At 40.7% G+C, this 17,391-nt stretch overlaps 1 protein-coding gene across 2 annotated transcripts in view; it reads left to right on the forward strand.

The window, feature by feature from the left end:
- lsp1a (lymphocyte specific protein 1 a) overlaps nucleotides 1–17,391 on the forward strand; it is a 378,182-nt gene that overhangs the window by 260,149 nt on the left and 100,642 nt on the right. For both annotated transcript variants that reach the window (XM_041197226.1, XM_041197227.1), the window contains exons 3-4: nucleotides 13,458–13,905; nucleotides 15,347–15,489. In XM_041197226.1, coding sequence (XP_041053160.1) covers nucleotides 13,458–13,905; nucleotides 15,347–15,489 — 591 coding nt within the window. The remainder of the gene's footprint in view (nucleotides 1–13,457; nucleotides 13,906–15,346; nucleotides 15,490–17,391) is intronic.

Genomic DNA, 17,391 nt, shown 5'->3' on the forward strand with positions numbered 1-17,391 from the left:
TGCTTCTTTAAACTTTTGTCTAAGGGCTTCCTGTGGACACAGCTCATTTCTCTTCCTGTCCACCACCTACACCAAGGTCTTGAGTGCTGCATCAGAAAATCTGGGGATGGGCTCTGGCATGTTTGCATCACCTTCACTCTTCACGTCAGTCAGACAACACTCTTCTACAATGACTTCCAGTACGTGCTGCAGCCATAATGCACCTCTATTTTAAAAGGCACAGGCTGGTTTTTAAGTAAGTGGTGCTAGCCTCGCACAAACTTGGGCCCCTTGCTGAAGTGATCAGCGCTGGACTGCTTGCCACTGTCGTTTAAATTAGCAGGCAGAACAAAGTTTGCCTTCTGCCTGCATTACTTTGAACAGGCATGACTAATTGCACATTACCATCCCCATGCCTGTGTCAGGGGCTATCAAATTTTTAGCCCATGCAGTAGTTTATCATCTACCAGCCTCTGTTTTACAGTGATTTTTATTTTCAACTGTTCCAGTATGAAGGAGTTCCTGTAAATGGTGATGAGTTCCTAGCCACTTTCCTCCTGTTCCAGCTTCCCAAAATTGACTTCAGCGACCTGAACAAAATCTGTATTACCAGTGCAGAAAAATGTTATATGCAGCAGTGAAAGTAAGTCATCAAATACAGGGAAAAAGATAAAAATGCACCCTAAGGATTGGACTTTGAAAAATCATGTTATAAACATTTATTATAACACTTAGTCCTTCAGTGATACCTATTTGTGTATTTATTCAGCTTCAAGCAGAAGAAACATCCCTTTCCTCACCTGCCCAGTGACTTACAGTATTTCTCTTCCACCATCCTTTTCTCGGGTTCATTTACACATAGTTTAACGGACTGTTTGAACCCTCTGGTACCTTGCCCAAGGGACTAATATTCATGAGTTTGACAGCAAGAAATCAGTGATGGAGGACATCATAATTGAGCCCAACCCTGTCTGTGTCCAGTGTTCATACTTGCTCAGTTCCATGGCTAGGTTGGTGGCATCTCATCTTGAAGTGGAAGATTATGGATTCAAACTGCATTTCAGAACTTGGGCACATCCAGGCAGACACTTCATTTGTAGTACTGTGGGGCTGCTGTATTGTTGGAGGCACTGCTGATTGTTTGTGATGCTGCTTCTGCTTTAGTAGTGTCGTCATCACAGAATAATATGTATTCTGCCAAAATTTAAATGAAAGCCCTATCTGCTTTGCAGCAGTGTGTACCATCCATAAGATGCACTGCAGGATCTCAGCAGGTCTCCTGAGACAGTACCTTCCAAATCCACGACTGCTAACATCTATAAGGACAAGGGCAGCAGACACATTGTAGCACCACCATCTAGAAGTTCCCCTCCAAGCCATTCACCTGACTTGGAAATATATTGCCGTTCCTTCACTTTCGCTGGGTCAAAATCCTGGAACTCCCTCCCTAACAGCAGTTCTTCTCCTTACTTGGAAGAACCCCAAACAAACTTCAGGAAGAAATGTGGCAACCTTTTCCTATATTAAGACAATTAAGATTTTTTGCAACCACAGACTTGGAGGTTTCCAATGGCATTGTGGTATTTCTGTTTTAAACAGGCCCAGGTAGAGTGAAAAAAGCAGCTTGCCCTCTAACCCCCTGATAAATGCCAGTTGGTGCTCTGCATGGTGTGTGGTGTAGGTTGTTAAATGTAGAACCCATGGCTGCATAGGGAAATAGTGTTCCAAAACTTGAAACTCAGCACTGTAATGTGCTGTTTTTGAAGCAAAATTGTGCTGCTTCAATATAACAAAGCATATGAAGACTTGCATTGAAATAGTGCCTTTCACAAACCTTGGAGGCCCTGAAACACTATACAATCAAGTAAGTACTTTTTAAAGTGTGATAATATCCTTTTGAAGTCTCCATCTTCCAGTTTTGTAAAATAAATTTCACAATGACTTGCTATGTCACAATATGTTTCTTGCTTCGATTTTCTGATCCATTTAAAATAACATTGGCATTTCAAAATAATGGTGATTGGAAAATCTTGAGCTCCAAGTGAAAGAGCAGGTAATGATGGAGTAACAGTAAAGGCCAAATTTCTGTAGTAATCGCTACCTAATGGACTTGTGGATTACCATCATGCTGGTGAATTGCACAAATCTTGCTACTGTCAGGCTCTGTCCCTGATTGGTGCTAAATTAGCCACTCTCAGACAGTTAATTGGGGGGCTTCACCTAGCCTCAGCACCATGCACTCCAGAGCAGAAATTGCTGTCAGCTTTTCTGCTGTGCATTGACACTCTACTAGAAAGTGGGTGCAAGAATGGCTACTTGAGTGTAATAAAGCACTGGAGGACTGCTGGCTCCCACTGAATGAGGTTGCCAAACCTCCCCCCCCCCCCACCCATCCTCAAGGATTGACCTAGAGTCTCCAGGAATTGGAGATCAACCTCCAGGACATTGTGTGTGCAATCCTGAGGAAAAATCTTAGGACACGAGCTTTGAAATTTTCTATCAACATTTCTCTTTACCAGATTAAAAAATATTGAAAATAGGAGAAAAATGGCTATTTGGCTGATAGTCAAGCATCATCCAATTGGGTAATAAGTCTTTTTGCTTTTCAAGTGGCATGGGAAAGCAGTGGGTCACAAGGATGGATGTGTCAGCCACCAAATGACTGGAGAGTGGGGGCAAGTCATGTGCTGAAATCTCCAGGAATACATTTAATCACAGTTGGCAAGCCTACCATTGAACCAGCTTCCACCACAAGCATGAGCCTTGAGATTGGAAAAACACACAAAAAAATGATCAGATATATCTTTTGTGATAATTTTTCTACTACTGTAGCATTGTTGTATGAACCATTGAATAATTAACCTTGCAGTAAGGTGTAAGCCAGACATGAATGAGATTGTTCACAAAGCTTGATTGCACAATTCAATTTGATGGATAGTGGCTATGTTTGAGTGAGACTTCGCATATGATCTGTCTACAAAAAATACGGCTCATGTCCTTGACATTGACATCATTCAAAGCACCGTAGCAACCAGCCGATCTGAAAGTAAAGATTACACAAGGAATTAGCAAAACATCTTGTTTCAATGATTTTCTTTTACAGAGCACACAGTGGCTGCAATGGATAGACTCATGTTACAGTACATGGAGTCATTGAAGGACATTAAACTATACACAAGAGGAAACCTTACTATTAATGTTTGCTTTTTTTCCAAGCCAAGCCATTTGCTGGCAAAAAGTCTATGACCTAATTAAAAACAGGAGTGTGTTTTTGTTGCGGGAGAGCTGTTTCAGAGGCTTCCCATAAAAAATCAGTGTTAATTCTGTTAGGATCTGTCCCAATCCTGATCATGAGAGCAAATTCCTTTGGTTGTGATACACAATGAACATTGCAAAAGCAGGAAAATTTCCTGGCCTTGCAATTTCCAGCAAAATTGTAGAAGGTTTTGAGACATTGGAAACCATAACCGAGGAGTAGGGTATTTGTGCATCCTGTGACAATTGTGGTTCTGCTGCAGAGACCTTTTACCCTTTTAGTAGTGTCAGTCTTTTAAGTAGGTTCAAAACCCTTTACATGCTGGATTAGGGCGCTCTGCCTGATATCTTCGTATATAATAGCATAACTCAAAAGCATAACAATAGTATCTAATTTGAGTATTCACAAGGGCACACTATATCACAATGAATTTTTTGCTTGGATTTTCTGATCTATTTAGTATGGATCAGAAGTGTTCAAAGCATGTTTGTACATCTCCAATCTACTTGAAGGCAGACCAGGAAAATACCTGGTGAAATGAGGTCCACTATGAATTTTTTTTCACAGCAATAACTATGTCCAGATTCAATTCAATTCAGTGCAACTTATCCTTTTGTAACAATACAAAGTGTTGAACATGTTGTGCTTCTCAATAGATCAATAGATCATCTTAATTGATTTAAGGAGGTTTTGTGGTGCATTGGTAGCTTCCTTGCCTAGAAACTCTGAGTTTAATCGTGCTTCCAGACTTGACGGCCATGTAAGGTGCGTTCATGACATGGCCAAACAGGTTAATTATCAGTCTGTAATTCCTTCCAATATGCCTGATGGCAGGCAGTAAGAACAGGTGCGTTTCCTAGTCAGCAGAAGGCAATGGCAGTACATTACTAAGCATAATCATGGACCAGTCCAATGGAAGTCCGTGGTCGCCAGCCAATGCCTCCTTAGGGTATGGTACCTGAAGGAGGAGGAATTGACTTAAACAAAGTAACTCCTAAATGTACTTTTGCATGCTAAGCTTCAAAGCCTGGCAAAATTATGCCTTTGCAACTTGCTGAGTGCCAGTGTGTCTTTTTTTTTCATCTACCTGTGTTTATCCACATAGGGAGGAAATCTGTACATCGCCTGGGGCCAGCACAACGGGTATGAGGCGGCTATTGATTGTTTCTAATAGACTTAATGTCAAAGCCAAGCTCATTAGCATTTTTAGAACAGTTCATCTAAGTAGCCTTTTTAAAAAAAAACTGTGAAATCACTTTGTTGCAAAACACAATGCTTAACTGTGTTACAGTTTGCATAATGTCCTCAATGTGGATCAGAAAACTATGGTAAAATATCCTAAAAATGTTACTGCCTTACCATTGGATTAACCATGGAATCTCTAAGGATGATTTTAACCCTGCCTTTCCTATTGGAGAGGGGAAATGGGACATTAAGTTTGCTGCACTACCCTTCCATTCCCACTGGCCACCATTTTAACTGTGCCTTTTTTAAAGTCAGCTGTGATGCAAACAAAAAAATGGACAGGAACTTCATGAATAAATATAAATCAAGGTTCTGGGGTGCAATTAAGGCACTGATACCATTCTAACGCACATTCCTACAAGTCTTGCCCAGCACCCACTCCACCAGTAAAACCTCTTGAGCCACTGAAGCAATATTTGAAGGGACAAGCACCTGTGAGAAATTGGATCACAGGTTTTCGGAAGTTTTTTTTTATTCATTCACGTGGGATGTCAGTGTCGCAGGCTAGGCCAGCATTTGTTTACCACATGTAATTGCCCTTGAGAAAATGGTGGTGAATTGTCTTCTTTCACACTCTAGTCTGTTTGGTGAAAGTGCCCTTGCAGTGATGTTAGGTAGTCAGTACCAGGATTCTGACCCAGTGAGAATAAAGGAAAGGTGGTATATTTCCAAGTCTGGATGCCGTGTGACTTGGAGGGGAACCTTTAGCTGTCGGTCCCCATCCATCTGCTGCCCTTGTTTTTCTAGGTAGTATGGGGTGTGGATTTGGGAGGTGTTGTCAAAGAAGTCCTGGTGTGTTGCTGCAGTGCATCTTAGAGGTGGAACATACTGCAAGCATGGTGTGCCAGTGGTAGAGGGAGTGAAGATTGAAGGTAGTAGATGAGGTGTCAATCAAGCGGACTGAATTTTGATGGTGGGGGATTCACTCATGGTGAATGTCCAGGGGAGGTGGTTAGACTCTCTTGATGAAGATGGTCATTGCCTGGCACTTAAGTAGCAAGTAACGTTCAAGCTATATGTCAGGAAAGATTCCAGTTTGCTTCTTTTTGGCATGTTGTGCCTCACTTATGGTCAGTCAGTACTATCTGCTTATCATTGGTGCTATTAGTGTCAGTTTTCTTTTGAATGTAGAAAGTGGTGCAACAGAAGTAGCATAGCTTGCAACAGAAGTAGCATAGTTCTCAACAGACTGCAGTAGGAAGGCCATAAGTATGCTGTGGATGAGGAGGCTGCATGTAGGAGGCCATACCCACTGTACAGCGTGTATAAGCCAAGAGTCACTTTCCTGGTCCATTCTGAATAGCTGTGATTCAAGAGACTGTGGGTCTCCAGGCAGGCTGTTGAAGACCTGTGCAGTCTCTTCCTATGGGATCATGCTTAGCCAGTGATTATGAAAGTCACCATTGCCCTTAACTTCTTGCAAGCGCCAACCAGCTCATCATCCTTGCCACAGACCACGACAGTTGGCAGGAGAAAAGTCACGGATTTGAGCGGTGGCCTGCTCCTCTCACATCCAGGGCATCATTGAACACGCATGTGTTGCCATCAGTAACCTTCATGATTAAAAAGGCCGCCACTATGTCCACTTAGTATCCTATAATGAATAGAATGTAGCCTATTTTTTGCTGTCCATGATCGGTGTACTTTGTATGTGAGGGGGGGTATGTGTTTTCTTACCCTTGCTATCACTCACACAGATATTTGATACAGATGAGAGAAAAACAATACAATTACAATTTGATTGTCTCAGTCTCTTTCATAGCAGTCCTATAATTTCTTAGGTGAATTGATTATTTGGTTGAAGCAAAGATAGTGTAAAGCAGAATTTTCAATAAGCGGTAAAGCTTCTTGTAGTCGAATTTCCAAGAGGGTGGCTTTCAGGTGAACTTGAAGTTAGAACAGGTTGGGGAGAGTCCCCCACTTTCAAGGTATAGTTATTGTTATGGACAAGGGAGAGAAGCAAACTGAATTCCTTTATTTTTTCATTCTGTCCATAAGCAAAGGTGTTTTAAGTTTTGAAATAGGCTGTGGTGTGTTTTTCCCCAAACGCTCCGTTTGTGAAGTCAATTGTAAAGTGATCACAGCAAACTCTAGGATTAAATCAGAAGCATTGTTTATTCATACATTAAAATCCAGGAGATGGTCATTGCAACGACATATATATATACACACAAGAAGGAGCTAGGAAAGAAAAGAGTTTTACAACTAGAAATAACTTAAAACAAAGATTATAGCTATTAATTTGCATGAATGTCAGAATCCAGTGAGGCTTCCTTCACGTAGAAATTAATGTTCAGGTGGGTTCAGCTAGCTGAAAACAGCAGTCACAGAATTCCTTCAAGTTGATGATGATGCAGCGAGTGTGGTTGGTATATCGAGACTTCATCTGCTCAACAGGTGATGGCAGAAATCTTCCAGAGAACCAGGTTTCAAGGAGATTTAGACTTGAAGGCAGGCTTTATTGTCAATTTGGAGTCCTGCTTTAGTGTTGACAGGCTGGATGTTAACAGCAGACTGCCCTGGGAGTCCCGAAATGTAACGTTAAAACTTTCCAAACGCCAAAGGAGCTTCGGTCATACGGTGTTGCTATTGATGAGTCAGTTTCAAGTTAACGATCAATTTCTGTGTCTCTGGCCCAAATCCATTGTTCACCTTAGATGGTGGCTATCAGCACATCTGCAGGTATAACAAGTTTCAATAACACTCTCTCATTGTTATAAGTCCAGGCTGGGGGGACAGACCTTGTGTTACTCCCTTGTTTCATTGATTATAATGGGTCCACACAATGGTAGGTGTGAGTTTCCATAAAATGAGGTTTGAGCTTTGTCCTGTAATTACTTTTGGAAGTTTCCAGACCTGTAACTAACTTTAAAATCATGTGACCTGTAGCAGCCATACTTTTGGTCCAGCAAAGTCCTTTTTTAAGTAAGCAGGATGGAAGGTTTGATTCTGAACAGTTTATGATCTCTCTCATGTCTTATCAACATGAGACTTGGAGCATATTACCTTGGCTGCTTAGTTGAAATACAGCTGGTGCAATGGCTGATTGATGGATCTCTGTTCCTGAGCAGCTTCCTGCTGAAATTGTAAACTACAAAATGGCTTCCTCACCATGTGACTTATACAGGTTCAAAGCCCTTTTTGGCAAAAAGAGGTGGTATGGATTGATTACACCTCCTGTGTTGTTGTTTGGCACTTTGAAATTTGCCCAATCTAGGTCGGATAAGAGATAATACAATGGATTGTTGATTGGAATCCATTCACATTCTAACAGACATTGAGTTCGATGTTTCTTTTGTCAATGGTGAAACAAAGATGAGCCAGCTGGTTCTTTTATTGATGGTCCATCCTTAAACAAAGGCATGTGTGAATTCTCTAGGCAGCTGCGAACGTCCATATTTAATTAAGTATTTGCTTGAGACTCGGGATCATCTGGAGTTCAGAAGCCAGGAGGTCACATAATTTGCAGTGGGCTTTTTAAGTGACATTTTTTGTGTTCAAAATTTTTTAAATATCGAATATAATGGAACATGATATGCCAGCCACAGGTACCCAGACAGTTGTCAGAATGTTTTTATTTTCAATACTCCATCATCCCCAAACCAAGATGACAGCATCACTACTGGAGTTTTCACTTGTCTGGTCAGGACTGAGGTGGGGATGGTTCCTACAATATAGGCCAGAAAGAGTCTCCCATATTATAAGGAGTGCATTGCATCCTGCATAACCTTAGCACACGGAGCATTTGAAGGAAGCACAGCAGCAGAATGAGAGAGAACGGAGTGAAGGTGAGGAAATAGCAGAAGAAGGAATGTTACCTCAGCTGTGAGGAATGAGTTAATTGTTCAGTAATTCCAATGACCAGTTCATTCCCCTGTTCTGAAAACGCATACACAGCCCTTTTGCATTAACAACCCTTCACTACCCCCTTAATCATGTATAGAGAATAGTGAAACCATTCAGTCAACTTCCATAACAATGACATGCTGACAATGCAGAATAAGAATTTTATAGTGAGTAAAAGAAGTATGACAAGTTATGTTTATGGATAAAAGTAGAAATATGACTCCCTGAAATGCTTGTTTTGTGGACATGCAAAATGAGGGCCAAAATTTAATGGTGCTATCTCTTATGCCCCATGATTGCCTGACTCCAAATTCGAATGATTCCTCAGGCATCCCTGATAGCCACCTATAACAGACATGCAGTATTTTAATGAGGGACCTAATGCCTGTCTTAGGTCCCCATCAAGAAGCTGGGATGCCCTAAATGGAGTAAGGGTCAGCTGCTTAGACTGGAAGTGGCTGTACTTATTCGAGGGACAGATAATCAGGAGAAACGATCGTCGGTAAACTGGAGCAGTGGTATTTGAGGAGGAAGAAGAGGAGGAGAAAAAGATGCTACAATAGAAACAAAGTAAAAAGGCAGAAAGGGAAAACAGTTACCAGACTTAAAGAACCAAGAGGATGAATTGTTCTTTGGATGGGTAAAATTGTTTTTCCACTTCACTTCATAATGCATTCTGAAAACCAGAAGTTTAGTTCGTTTCCCAAATTTACAATAACCTTTTCTGTTTTCTTTACCACATTCAGGCTGTGTTTAAATATTTCTCACAAACTCCCTCTATTACATTACTCCTTATCTGGTTGTTGTTGGTCCAGGATGTCAGGTCCATTCATCTGTCTTTTACAGTCTAAACAAGTCAGACTTTGATCGAAAACAGCTCCAAAAGGGGCTGCATTTGCTCTTTGATTTTTATTACGAAGCAGCGATTGTCAGAGTGGTTTGTATTGGGGGGAGAAAAAAGAGTTAAGCTTAAAATTAACAGTTGCCTAACTGCTCGATGTGTTTGTAGAATCACTAAATGACAGTGCTCTTGCCTGTCAAAGATTGCCTCTAAATAAACAGGCGCTGGCCATCCTTTGAAACTAGAATCCCCACTCCAGAAAAGGTGTATATTTTACGCCTGCATATGATTGTACTTGCATGGACAAGATTCCTTTCAAATAGCGGTTATCAAAAGCCATTTTAAATTTATAACTTTGTCCCCAGCTTAAAAAAAGTGAAACAAAAGATATGGCATTGGAATATTTTGAAATAGATTTCAATTTAGTTTTATCTCATTATCATCAAATTGATTTTATCCAAATTGAGTGAAGATGAATGAAAAAGAGGGAGTTGAGTTGTATTATTTAAGATGAATTAATGGGGCATTGATACTTTGACTAACCTTCACATGGCTGTATAAACAGGAACATCACAATGGACTTTTTGAATTGGACCATTTGTGCAGTAGCACTGTTAAGAAATATTATTGGGAACAAACAGTTGGGTGCAGTACAATTGCAGTATACGATCTAGGGCAGGCCTACCCTACTTTTTTATGTAGGAGGCCATATTTCCATTTTGTTCTCACTCGATAGGCCGATGAGCAGATTTCAGAAAAAAGCATGAATTTTTTAAAAAGTTGCGAATGAAGAAAAACAACTTGCTGAGCAAAAATAAAACAATGTCAAAGCAATAAATTGATAATTTAAAAACAAAAGTAATCATAAAAATAACCATTGGAATGTAAGAGGTTGAGTGCATGTCCGGCTCACTCCCAGTCTCGGTGTTTACTCTCGCACCCTCACCCACTGAGAGTAAGTGAGAGTATGTGTTGCTGTGTGGGAATGAGAGTGGCTGAGAATCCTGAGATTGGGAGTGAGCCAGACATATGCTCATACACCATCACTGCTGGTGATCACTGCTCATCCAATCAGGCTGTTTCTCTCCCACATGTGCTGCTGGAAGCCTATCAGCAGCAAATGCAGAAGAGTAATGGCCTATGACTGGATGAGTAGCCGCTTGCAGAAATCTTCAACTTCACTTACCTATCTCACTGGCATTTTGAACAGTGGCTCCAAGGGCCATATAGAATGACTTCGGGAGCCACAATCCAGTCCACGGGCCGTGGGTTGGACAAGCACCATCTAGGGTAACAGAATAAGAGCTGATTACTATGGACCATTAAATGATACCATGCTTAAACTGAATTGTTCTTGTCATTAATACTGTGTACTGCATAAGTCCTTAATATATCAGATCTGATACTGTTGTAGATAGCATGAAAACAAAATCTGGAAGTATTTTCTGTTTTAATAAGTACATTGTTCGAAGAAACTTGCAAGGAAATTTCAGAGAAGTGCAAGAATTGTAGAGTAGTCATAATGGGGAACTTTAACTATTTGAATATGGACTAGAATAGTAGTAGTGCAAACAGCAGAGAGGGACAGGAATTCCAAGGCTGTTTTGGAAAAATTTCTACAGTATATTTCCAGTCCAATGAGAAAGAAGGCTTTTCTGGACCTGGTTCTTGGGAATGAGGTGAACAAAGTGGATCAAGTCAGTTGGCGAATGTTTAGGGGACAGTAATCAATGTATAATACAGTTGAAAAGGACAAGGAGCAATCCAGAGTAAGAATAATTCACTGGGGGAAAAGCCAACTTCAGTGAGGTAAAAATGGATCTGCCTCAGATAAATTGGAAAGAATGATTAGCAGGAAAAACTAACTGAACAATGGGCTGCCTTTAAAGAAGAGACAGTTTAAGTACAAAGTATATTCCCACAAAGGGGAAAGGTAGGGTAAACAACTCCAGAACTCCCTGGATGACAAAAGAGATCGAATTTAAGATGAAGCAGAAAAAGTGTGCTTATGATGGATGTCCAGTGGATAGCACAGTTGAGATTCACGTGGAATATAGAAGGTTCAGAGGGAATTGGGGGTGAGAAAATTAGAGAGGCAGAGAGAGAGAGAGTATGAAAAGAGATTGGCAACTAACTTAAAGGGGAATCCAAAAGTATTCTATAGGAATCTAAATAGTAAAAGGGTGGTAAGAGGAAAAGTGGGGCAAATTAGAGACGAAAAAGGGGATTTACCCATGTAGGCAGGGGAAATGGCTGAGGTACTAAATGAATATTTTGCATCTGTCTTTACCAAAGAGGAAGAGACTGCTCAGGTCATAGTGAAAGAGGAGGTAGTTCAAACATTTAATGTTTAATTTTGATCATGAGATATTGGATAGGCTACCTGTACTTAAAGTTGAAAAGGCACCAGGACTGGATGAGATGCATCCAAGGATGTGGAAGGAAGCGAGAGTGGAAATTGCAGAGCCACTGACAATTTTCCGATCTTCCTTAAACTCGGGGGGGGGGGGGGGGGGGGGGGGGGGGGGGGTGTGGTGGTGGTTGGGGGGGGGTGATGCCGGAGAACTGGAGAATTGCAAATGTTACACCCTCGTTCTAAAAGATAAGCCCAGCAACTACAGACCAATCAGTTTAGCCTCAGTGGTGGGATGCTTTTAGAGACAATAATTCGGGACAAAATTATTACTTGCTTGGGAAAATGCAAGATAATTAGGGAAAGCCAGCATGGATTTGTTAAGGGCAAATCATGTCAGTCTAATCTGCTGGATTCTTTTGATGAGGTAACAGAGGGTTGAAGAGAGTACTGCTATTAATATGGTGTACGTAGACTTTGAAAAGACATTTGATAAAGTGCCACACAACAGGCTTGTGAGCAAAATCAGAACTCATGGAAGGTTATGGAAAATTACTGGGAAAAACCCTCTGTTGTGAATATCTAGTTCACAGTTCATGTTTGCAAAGCTTGCAAAAGAATGCAGTCCAGAGAGATGTTTTTGTTGTGGGACTTAGAGCTAAATTAGTTTAAAAACATTCAGTAACCCATGTAAAACCCATTTACTTCAGATCAAAAAAGAAATTGTAAATGAGGAATAATTAACTTAAAGGTCGGTTTGGGAATAGCCCAGAGCAAGCTACATTGTCCCGGAAGTGGATGGAGCTAAGAATGGTTCACTAGTTTCACTTCAACTGGGTATGTGTTGAAAGAGTTTTTGTTGCAGTTTGGACCTTGTGTGGTTTGCAGCTCACTGAGAGAAGATAGTGAAAGTAAATGACACACAGTCCTGTGCTGCAAGCAGAGTTTTTAAAAAAAAAAAAAAATTTTTCATTGAATGTGTGGAATGCGGATGAGGCTTACTCTCAGTTTGACTTTTGTGGGAGAATAGATGCTGGAAGGTTGCCTAGTTTGTAAGTAGTGGAAGAATCTACAGTGGTACCCCATAGAGTATTGTGCCAAAGAAAGCAACCAGCAGACTAGCTTGGAAGTATTGAAAAAGTAACCAGAACAATTAAGGGACTGAGGCATCCACAGTTAAGAGATGGTAAGTGAAAGTTTCATCTCTAAGAATAGCAGGAACTAGGAGAATTCTCCAGAGGACTGCGGCATACTTATACTTGTTCCTACAGAAATAAATCACTTTGATATTGATGTCTTATAAAAGAATTCTTGGGGGAAGTAAGAAGTAAACCTGCATGTGTAACATATATGGTTATAAACCATATTGTTAAGTTAATAGTACTTGTTTGTTCAAGTCTTTTGTATACAATAAAGTTTGTTTTTTTAAAAGAAAGAAATCTTGTGAGATAGTTCTGTTGGTTAAAACAAGGTGTTCAGATTTCTTTTTAAATGTTAAGGTCCCTAACAGATCATAACATCTTCCAGAAATTTATCCCTGCGCACCAGGAAAATTCCAGGTTTGGTCATTGATAACCATTAGGCAGTAACCCCTGGAAAGTACCTGCACATTCGTATCAAGTGAGATGATCAGGCTCAGCAATGGTTTGCCTCTGACAGTCAAAAGGTGCATTAGGTAAGGTCCTGGAAGCCCAAAAATACATACTGGGTTATAACCTGGTATGAATCATTTCAGGAGAGCAACGTGCTAAAGGAGAAATTGGAGAGGAAGGAAATCTGGGTGCTTCCTTTGAATGCTCTGGAATCGTTCAGATTTTGAAATTGCTTTTTTATGATGACTGAATACACCCATGATAATTGTCAGGCTAATAAACTAGGAACCAGCAAGCATTAATAATTATAAATCTTTAGTAATTGCTTTTTCTTGATATTCACAGGTATGATTTCAACTGCAAGTCAACTAACTCTACCCTGGATGAGGACGAGGGCTTCAGTGATTGGACTCAGAGGCGAGAAGAGCGCCGGCAGAAACGCAGGGAGGAGCTGGGACAGATGGAGGAAGACCATGTTGAATCACAAACAGGGCGCACTTTTGCTCTGAGGGACAGAAAGGGGCAAGAGGATCAGGAGGGGCTCAGTGTTGGTAAACTGAAAATGTGGCAGATTGAGGAGGAGGAAAGAAGGATGCTCAAAAGAGAACAAGAGCAGGAGGAGGAAAAATGTCAGCAGAAAGTTCGTGAAAGGAAGCAAAGAGAGTTGGAGGAGCTGGAAAGAGCTCAGAAAGACCTTGATGAAAGGGAAAGATTAAAATATCTGAATGAAGACCGGGAGCAACAGGACCAGGAAAAAACAGAAAAAGAGAGACAAAAATTGGAGATAGAGAAGGTAAGGAATGAGACATTTTTTAACATGTTTTTTATCTTTCTTAGTCTCTTGGTTACCGTGGTGCTAATCACTCCAATCGGTGGTTTGAGTGTCTGGAATTTGGAACTGCACTCATCCTACCAAATATATTTAGTTATCCTTATACAATAGCATACCCTGCAGGTGTAGCCAGAAAGCAGCCTTGAGATCTGAACTGGGCATTGTGTCTTCTCTATATGCCCTCACATACACAGCTAAGTATGAATTATTAAGCTATGTCATTTTACAGAGTAAACAGTTGTAATCAAATCTTGCCTAGAAACATAAAACGATTATAGCACAGAAAGAAGCCATTCACTTGGTCGTGTCTATTCCATCTCAAAGACCAACTCAGCTAGTCCCATTCCCCTGCCCTTTCTCTGTAGCACTACAATTTTTTTTCTCTTATTCAATTCCCTTTGTGGTCTGTGGATCACTGGTGGATCATGAGGGTCCTTCAGCTAGTCTGTGATTGGACCAAAATACAAGTCCCTGATGTGCAATGCCCTGGCTGAGATCATATGAGAGAAAAGGCCAGATCCCTCACTCCAATCACCGAGACGTTACATAACTAGTCTAGCTCCAGGCACAAGATGTCATAGTGCAAGCAACAATGTTGTTTTATGTTACTGTTATAACATAAAACTGAGATCTGATTTTGAACACAGAGGCTGAAGACAAAGACGAACTTAATGTGGAGTCTGACATGTGACTGAGAATGAAATATCACCTCATTGGTGTCTTATCAAAAGCAATGCCATTCTTCCCATTAATTCTGATGAGTTTTTGTGGTGGCAAATAAGAGTTGCTAGGGTAGGAGTAGGACCAGTAGGCGGTCCATGGGATCTTTACTCCATCTAAGTGGTCCATGGACTAAAAGTTTTGAGAGCCAGTGATTTAGGGGCTGAGTCAACATATGGTCTTGTCACGTCAAAGATCTCCATCAAATTCAGCCCAGAATGATGTATTTATATACTGCAGTTGACATAGAAAATGTCCTAAGATGTTTACCTGAAAATGTTTTCTCTCTGCTGGCTATTACGGTCAAAGCAAACAGCATTCTGAAAATGTCAACCCAATTTCCGTAGGCTAAATTCCTGTCCACAATTTGGAATTCATTATTTACCTCACTCAATTATGCCACTTGGCTGGTGTAGAAAGATAATCTGTCACGTTGATGCTGTAGAGGGTGCTGCGCTGAGGGTACTGTTAAACATCATTTTATACCCAAATGCTTTATCCAATCTTGTGGTGCTTAATGCTGATTTTGGGGAGGGAATAAATGGAACTCTTCCAGACTCCAGTACTAATGGCCCTGAGTTCAATGAATCGAACAATTCGTCCCCTTCCCAAAAAAAAAGTGATAACATTGTGTTTCAAACCTGAATTCGCAGGACTATTTATTTTATTGTCTGTCATTCAGAGGCCAAAAGAAAATGAGTTTAAGCTGTCCCATATGGCTATGGCATGGACCGAACATAGCGGTTACGAGGAGGAAAATAATGATCCAACAGAAGACAAAATGGCATCATACCATGGCTACAGGACAACCAAGACAATTCTGAGGTACAGTTCTGCAAGAAAAACACATTGTTGTGAGGAATAACTCAATAGAGCAAAATGATCTTTCACCTGTTCATTGCTGTTTACACCCTTTCTGCTTGTTAACCAAACTCAAATTAGATTTTTTTCCCAGTTGAGATACTACTATTACTTTGAAGGCAGTTTCAAAGCACAGAAATTTACAGCACAGAAAAAGGCCACCTGGCCCATTGTGTCTATGCCAGCCAAAAGACGAGCCACTTTGCCTAATCTCACTTTCCAGCATTTGCTCCGTAGCCCTGCAGGTTATGGTACTTGAGGAGCATATCTAGACACCTTTTAAATTGAGTTGAGGGTTTCTGCCTCTACTACCCTTTCAGACAGAAAGTTCCAGACCCCCACAACCCTCTGGGTGAAAAGATTTTTCCTCATCTCCTCTCTAATCTTTCTCCAATCACTTTAAATCTTTGCCCCCTAGTCACTGACCTCTCTGATAAGTAAGCAGGCCTTTCCCATCCATTCTATCTAGGTCCCTCAATTTTGTATATCTCAATCAAATCTCCCCTCAGCCTCTTCTGTTCCAATGAGAACAACCCAGCCTATCCAATCTTTCCTCATCATTGGAGTTTAGAAGAATGAGAGGCGACCTTATTGAAACATATAAGATTCTTAGGGGGCTTGACAGGGTAGATGCTGAGAAGTTGTTTCCCCTTGTGGGAGAGTCTAGGATCAGAGGGCTTAATCTCAGAGTAAGGGGGTACCCATTTAAGACAGATAAGGAGGAATTTCTTCTCTGAGGGTAATCAGTCTGAATTTCTTTACCGCAGAGGGCTTTAGTATATTCAAGGCTGAGATAGACAGATTTTTAATTAGTAAGGGAATCAAGGGTTATGAGGAAAAGGCAGGAAAGTTGAGTTGAGGATTATCAGATCAGCCATGATCTCATTGAATGGCAGAGCAGACTTGAAGGGCCGAATGGCCTACTTCTGCTCCTACATCTTGTGGTCTTATTATAGCTGCAATTTTCTAGTCCTGGCAACATCCTCGTAAATCTCCACTATACCCACCTCTAATGCAGTTACATCCTGTCTGTAATGAGGTGACCAGAACTGCACACGAGTACTCAAGTTGTGGCCTAACTAATGTTTTATATAGTTCCAGCATAACCTCCCTGCTCTTATATACTATGCCTTGGCTAATAAATGAAATGATTCTATATGCCTTCTTAACCACCTTATCAACCAGTTCTGCTAACTTCAGGGATCTGTGGACTTTCACTTCAAGGTCCCTCACTTCTTCTACAACTCTCAGTACTCTCCCATTTATTGTGTACATGACCAACTTCATTTACCCTAAGTTTAAAGCCACAGTCCCAAAATATAATAATCTTATAAACCTCATAATTGTAACAATGAGGATGGGTAATTGCATTTATTCCTGATTTAGTGCACAGGCCATTTCTTACTAGCATACAAATCCTCAAGTCAGATCTCCCTCACTACTAGTGCAGTTCACAGCTATCAAGCATCACTGTTGCATGGTAAATTTTACAGATGTGTGACTTCAGCCTATGCAGAGTACTGCTTTAAAACTACTTGACCCCTGGAATACCATGTCACAGATTCAGATATGTACAATCATAGCTCATAGTGTGCTCTACAACAAATAGGAAACACCAGAGTGGCACACATGCCATTTGGAATGTGTTTCCTTGGTATTTCTATTGGTAACATCTCAAACAGTCTAGGAGGGCCAATTCCACTTTTACAATTAAGAAACTTAATGTTTTCCAGCACATTTTTTCAATAGTCTGCTCATACTGCTATTTTCTTATGTACAATGTACTAACAAGTACTCCCTAGATTTTACATCCCTATAAGAAATGTTCATCTTGCTACAGTTGATCTGCAGGAAGCTGCAATATAC

This window comes from Carcharodon carcharias, chromosome 10 (genome assembly GCF_017639515.1).
Source record: "Carcharodon carcharias isolate sCarCar2 chromosome 10, sCarCar2.pri, whole genome shotgun sequence".
In the NCBI taxonomy this organism is placed as follows: Eukaryota; Metazoa; Chordata; class Chondrichthyes; order Lamniformes; family Lamnidae; genus Carcharodon; species Carcharodon carcharias.